Source organism: Pelmatolapia mariae, linkage group LG14 (genome assembly GCF_036321145.2).
Source record: "Pelmatolapia mariae isolate MD_Pm_ZW linkage group LG14, Pm_UMD_F_2, whole genome shotgun sequence".
NCBI classification, from domain to species: Eukaryota; Metazoa; Chordata; class Actinopteri; order Cichliformes; family Cichlidae; genus Pelmatolapia; species Pelmatolapia mariae.
The window spans coordinates 30653590-30660735 of NC_086239.1; the positions used below are offsets into that span (position 1 = coordinate 30653590).

The window sequence follows — 7146 nt, forward strand, 5'->3', positions numbered from 1 at the left end:
AAGAACAGGAGAAGGCCTCTCCAGAAGAAAAGTCACTCTGGAAGGAGAGAGGAGCCATAAAGGTAAGCAACATTTGGAGGGGGCCAGATGGAAGACCAGTGTTGACGGCAGATATGGCAGAGAAAAAGATCAGAGAAGCTCATGGCCTTGGGCATGTGGGTGTGGCCCAGATGGAGAGGAATCTCTGTCATTGGTGGCACCGATTCCTGAAGGAAATGTTGAGGGAGCATGTGCGAACCTGCCTTATCTGTGGCCAACACAATTCTAAACCTACAGTGAAACCAGAGATGGGTAAGTTTCCCCTGGTCCAGAGGCCGGGGCAGGAAATAGTGATTGATTACACAGACATGGTGACACCAGCGAGGGGCTTCAGATACCTGCTGGTATGTGTGGATAGTTTGACAGGGTGGCCAGAGGCGTGGCCAGCCCGGAGAGAAGACAGCTCAACAGTCATTAAGTGTTTGATAAATCATTATATTCCCTGGCATGGATTCCCAGAGAGAATTAGATCAGATAATGGGACACATTTTAAGAATAAACATCTGCAGGAAGTGGAATCCATGTTAGGGTTGCAACACAGGTTCGGGACAGTTTATCACCCACAGTCTCAAGGTAAGGTTGAGCGAATGAATCAAAACTTTAAAAAAAAAAAAAAAAAATTGGCCAAGATCTGTGCACAGACCAAAATGGATTGGGTTGAGGCGTTACCAATAGCGCTCATGAGCATTAGATGCTCAGTAAATCAATCTACCGGGTTCACTCCTTATGAGCTGTTCACCGGGAGACAATTTCCTGGACCCACTGCAGGGGTGCCAGCTTTAAGACAAGAAATGCCTACATTTGAACATTTAAAGCAGTCTAAAGCACTAAAAGCTCTTGTCTTAAGTTTTACATCCCAGGTGACTGTGGGCCAAGGACAGGAGCAGACGGTACCAGAGGCGAAGTGGGTGTGGCTGAAGGTTTACAAACGGAAGCTTTTTGTAACACTGCCTACGTCTATTGCAGCATAACTAAGGGAGGATTCAGGGTCAGCCCTAACTATATGCTTTAGCAAAAAGGAATGTTTTAAGCCTAATCTTAAAAGTAGAGATACTGTCTGTCTCCCAAATCCAAACTGGGAGCCTGAAAACTGAAAGCTCTCCCTCCCATTCTACTTTTAAATACTCTAGGAACAACAAGTAAGCCTGCAGTGTGAGAGCAAAGTGCTCTAATAGGGTGATATGGTATTACAAGGTCATTAAGACAAGATGGGGCCTGATTATTTAAGACCTTGTATGTGAGGAGCAGGATTTTGAATTCATTTCTGGATTTAACAGGGAGCCAATGAAGGGAGGCCAATACTGGAGAAATATCATCTCTCTTTCTAGTCCCTGTCAGTACTCTTGCTGTAGCATTTTGGATTCACTGAAGGCTTTTCAGGCAGTTTTTTTCAGGGTTCCTGGGTCGTTGACCCAGCATTTTCAGTTCATGTTCACTGTTTATCTTCTATATGTTCCACTTCCTGTTTTATTGTGTTAGCCTTAGTCTGTGTGCATTATGTTCTAGTTGTCTTCCCATTTATCATTAGTCAGATTAAGTCCAGCTGTTTACTCACCTGCCCCAATCACTCATCATTCAGCCTGTGTATTTAAATTCCTCAGTTTCATCAATCCCTGGTCTTGTCATTGATGTTGTCATTGCCGTGTGATCAGTTCAGTCAGCCATTTCCTTTTCTCTTCATTTGTCCATTAGAATAAACACCCTCACCACAAGTCCTGCGTTTGAGTCCCCTCTTCTCCACATCCACACAGCAACCCCTGACAGTTTTTAAGACTTCCTGATAATAATGAATTACAGTAGTCCAGCCTGGAAGTAATAAATGCATCAACTAGTTTTTCAGGGACACTCTGAGACAGGATATTTCTAATTTTACAGATGTTGTGCAAATGGAAGAAAGCAGTCCTACACATTTGTTTAATATGTGCATTGAAGGACATATCTTGGTCAAAAATGACTCCAAGATTCCTCACAGTGTTACTGGAGACCAAGGTAATGCCATCCAGAGTAAGAATCTGGTTAGATACCATATTTCTAAGATTTTCAGGGCCGACTACAATAACCCCAGCTTTATCTGAATTAAGAAGCAGAAAGTTAGAGGCCATCCAGGTCTTTATGTCTTTAAGACATTCCTGCCGTTTAACTAATTGGTGTGTGTTATCTGGCTTCGTGGACAGATAGAGCTGCGTGTCATCTGCATGTCTTCTTATGATACTGCCTAAGGGAACTATGTGTAATGTAAACAGAATTGGTTCTAGCACTGAACCCTGTGGAACACCATTATTGACCTTAGTGTATGAAGAGGACACTCCATTTACATCCCAAAAGGTTGATTCTGTTCATTTGGAGGTAGATTTGGATTTAAATCTGATCTTTTTCCTTAGTTCTTAGAGTCCCATGTGCTTCCTATGTTAATCATGTACATTTCTAGTTCTTAGTTATTTGTTTAATTTAGTTCCATTTCATGTCCAGGTTGTCTTGTTCGCACTTGTGTTTTCTCCTTGTATTTAGTCAGCCTCATCACTGAAAATCATCTGCAAAGCGCAGCACAAGCGTGGCAGCAAGTACTGGCGCATGTGATCTACCTTCATGCAGCCAATAGAAACAAAGCCTATAGCCACGCTAAGTTCAACCACATAATGAATAAAAACATGGAACAAAAGTTGATTCTATGCCTATCCAAGTGCAAGCAACTTCATGACACTGGTTTATGGCATAGATGTTTAAGGCATACAGGGACCTCTGTAGGAAAGCAGTGTTGTGGTAACATATTTCTAGTGAATTGGGCATGTCATGTTTTTTTTTAAATAGTGAAATAAATTGTTGTATTTAGATGGGTATATGTGTAGTTTCTGTTTATTCATTGAATACCTTGGTTGTTATCTGAAATAATATTAACATTATATTAAATATACTTGTTGTCAGCTGCAAAATAATGTAACTGTCACTGCGAGAGCCTTAAGGTACAGATTGGACCCAAAACAGATTCAACTCAGAAACTCAACGTACGAGGCAAAATTTATCTACAACAAGTGAGATGGTAGAACACGCTCATGTCAGGTACAGTGACTATATACAGGTAAGTGAAAACAATGACCGTGGGCAAAATCTACACAAGTGAACTAGTGGCTGGGGATCTATATAAAAGGGCAAGGGCAAACACACACTACTGTGGGCAATGATAAATCTAAATGCACTTGGACTGACGTGACAGTTAAATATTACAACAATGACATTTATTTCCGAAATATGAACGAAGGTTATAACTATGAGGAGAGCTGAGATGCTAGAACTAGGTATGTGGGCTAAGTACTGTGAGTAGAGCTGTGGGTGAATATGAGCATGAGAATGGGGTCCCAGAATCCGTTTTGAGTAGCGGGGAGCAGAGCTACTCCAACAACAGGGGAGGAGACTTAACACAGAGCCAGGAGAAGACTGAAGAGATAGTATCCAAGGGAGAGTAATTTGAGCTTACTTTGTCGGCAGGTAGAGGTTTGCGATAGGGGGAGGCGAGGTCCAGATGAGCATGTGAATGAGGTAGTCCAGAGAGGCTCCAACGAAGAGACAGGCAGATGAGACTAAATGGGAAATCCATACCAGAGCTGTGGTGGAACAGGAGCAACCAGTGACCGGGTTGTGGATAAATGCAGGCAGACTGAGATTATTTTCCGTGGATTTGACTGGAGATAGAGAAAACAAGATTAGTACAAATTTTACAAGAGTAAGAAATATGAGCAGCCAAAACTAATGCTGGGTAGCTGATGTTCTGGTGAAGAATATTTGTCAACGCTGGTCTTAAATACTGCCATGTTAATCAGTCTACGGTGTGGCTCCCGCAAGGAATGACAATCTCCACCCAGAGGAGGAGACATGAAGCACAGCAGGAAAAACATTGCCGACCATGACAGTAATGTTTTAATCTTTTTACTAGGACGTCATATGAAACTCAAACTACATGCATTCAAGTATGCATGAGAGATACATGTTTCAAAATGACAGGGAGCATCGAGAACACCTAGAGAGGGTGCAAAAAATGACGCACAGGCAGAGCACAACAGCAAGCACAACACATATTTCTCGCTCTAATTAGTGGTCATTGCAATGCTTGCAGTGTTGTTGCGTCTGATGTGGCAGTGCATGCAAAATATTCTGTACTCTGTTGTTTGACTCCGTTGCAAAGATAAATAAAACTCACAAAGACAGCTTGGTTATGGGCACCTTGATTAAGATCAGAATACCCCAACCCTATCCATTCGTTTCCTTCTGCTTATTTATGAGCTGTGAAAGGTCTGGAGCGTGATTGCTCTATTTTAGCATTATACAATTCTGTTATTCCAACTCAATTGAGTTGGAATAACTCAATTACATTGAGTCCAACTCAATGTAATTGAGTTGGACAAACTTAAATAATTGAAGACATATCAACTTATTTACTGCAGTTGAGTGCAGTTTAATTTCATTCACTCCATCCAACCCATACAAAATTACGTTAGTCTAAGAAAAATACTTAATGCTAAAAGAAAGGCATTTACTAATTTGGAAATCCTTTCTATGATTATTTTAAGTTCATTTAGAGGTATTTTAAATCAAACTAAAAATTACCATGAGAGTAAACCCTGCTAGTCAAAAATGTTGCCACATGTGATCGTGCATAGCAAAAAGTGTACTCACAGTCATATATCTATACCATGCCTGTGATCACTTGACCAATCAGAGATTTGCTTGACTACAAATGCAAGTTGTGACCTAAGGGGTTCAGCTGGACATGAGTAATAACTACACAACAAGTAAACCAAGTTTTGACATTCTTAAAGAAGTGGGCTTAGCCACAGTTAAGTAAGATTTGGGTATGGACTTTATATAGTGTGATCGCTAGCTTTGCCCAAGTACAGCTCCTCAATGCTTCCTCAACAACAGCTACTTCTGTAAACATTTTTTAAGTAATTAACAAATTTGTTTAAAAAAAAAAAAACCCAAAACCATTTTACAATTTCAATCATACATTTTCAAAAGCCAGTCATGTGTGTAAGAGAGGCTGTGTATAAGGCTTTAAAAATCTGTCACAAACGTGTCTTTGTGTCTGACCTTATTGCATATCTATGTGTAGAAGTTTCCTTTTCAGAGTGCAAAATTATGGGAGGAGACTGTATAAAAACATGAATTACTAAAGTCTGTGGCAGGCAATTTAATGCATATTAGGCTGAATTTATTGACAAAAACAGGTGTCTTATTTTGCACATGTAACGGTAAGAGTTGCTGCTAGCAGTGCTCAGATAACTGGCATGAGAGGGAGATGATACCAGGACATACATGCATCTTCTTTTACAAGGTGCCAAGTTACTTGTGTCATTTTTTTCCAGGTGTGCCCACACTGAGCAATTTTTATCATTATTTATAGCTATCTCAACTATGTTAGGCTGGTGTTGGAGCCATTCTTTCATTTTGATCATTTTTGAAATGTAATAAAAATTGATTGCTGCTTTCAGGTATTAAATACTATCCTTATATTCCAAACACCTGATAAGACATTACTGAAGGTCTGGAAACAAACAAAAGAATTACAGAGGCAGTTCAAATAAATCATTACCAGAGTTGATTTTTGTTGATTAAAATATGATTATTTACAGCATAGGGGGAAAATACATACTGTTGCTCACAAACACAGTTTCACAAAATGATCAAAACCTTTCATTCTAAATTTTGTATGAAGTGAATTGAATAGTTAAGGTAAGGCAAATATTTTGTGTAAAATCCACAAAGTAGAATAATTCTCACTTCTGTGCCAGTCAAGGTGAATGGTTGGTGTTTCATTTTGTGATAAAATGTTCAGAATGTTTGCACCACCATCAGTTAAGGCTATTACTGTATTCATCTAAAAAAAAAAAAAAAAAAGGCACACTCAGTTCACAAGATTTTAGTCAGGTGTGTTAAACTTTTTGAAAATCTTAAAGAGCTTTTGTTTAATTTCTTTCGTTCTAAGACAGTACACAAAAGGATTTACAAGACATGGACCGAGGACTGCACCAATTAATAAACCTTGGCGTTCCTCAAGAGTTAATACCACACCAAACCTGGTGAAGATATTGCGAACAAATGCAGGACAGTAATAAACGATTACACAAATTAAGTGACTCACAAGAGTGCTCCCCATTTTCTTTTTTTCATTAATTGAAGATAACTTTACAAAAAGTAAGATTCCACAATATGAAAGACAAATTAAAACAAAAGTGAAAAAGAAAATAAAAAATGAGACAATGGCAACTTCATTGAAATATTTTTCTGGGTTAACACAGGTGGTTCGTATTACAGCAGGAAAGTCACAGAAGCTGTATTTCAGCCTTGAACTGCAGTGTGGGAGGGGGACAACTGTTGCAGGCATATAACAAACAAAACACCAGGCAATGAACCACAGAATAAATGTAAGAACAAGAACACGTGTGTTTGTTAAATAACTGTGATACTGGAATGGATAAATTATTGCAATGAATCTATCCAATGCCATAAATGCTAAAACAAACGACTCCATCGATGTTCCCAAATGGAAAACACACATTTGAATTAAACACTCCACATAGGATATAGTATTAACACCTGCGAGTAGAACCCCAATCATTGTTGGATTGCAACTGGAGGTGTACATTATATCAACAACAGCAAGGTTGCAAATCAGAAGATACATTGGTTTATGTAATCTCTTGTCAGAAATAATAAACATGATATTTATCATATTGGCAAGAACAGCAAGAAGATAGATTGTTAGCATAGCCACACCAACAGCAATAGGTCTGCTGAGTGTGTTAAAACCACCAATAATAAAGTGTGTTACATTGATTGAAGCATTCTGTGAAGACATATTCTTTTTTGAAGAAGAAGAAGAAGCAAATCTGGATAAAGTACGTGCTAAATCTTCTTTATCAGACTTCACAAACATATCTGAGCTCAGTCAAACGCCTTTGCTTTTACTGGGCAATATTTAAACTTCTCACTTTAAGGCTTTGGAAGAACAGTAAGTTTTGATTGGACAGCTACCTCTTCCAGTCAAATTAGACACAAGAATGTGAAATGTCGATATTGCATCAGATATTGCAAAAAGATGATATCATCCCCGCA

The 7146-nt window shown here is 39.0% G+C and overlaps 1 protein-coding gene across 1 annotated transcript; it reads right to left on the reverse strand.

Moving 5' to 3' along the window:
- Positions 1-5950: 5950 nt before the first annotated feature.
- LOC134640693 (olfactory receptor 4K15-like) lies at positions 5951-6889 on the reverse strand. Its single transcript, XM_063492594.1, has one exon. It carries the CDS (start codon positions 6887-6889, stop codon positions 5951-5953), a length of 939 nt encoding a protein of 312 aa, XP_063348664.1.
- Between the last annotated feature and the right edge of the window lie 257 nt (positions 6890-7146).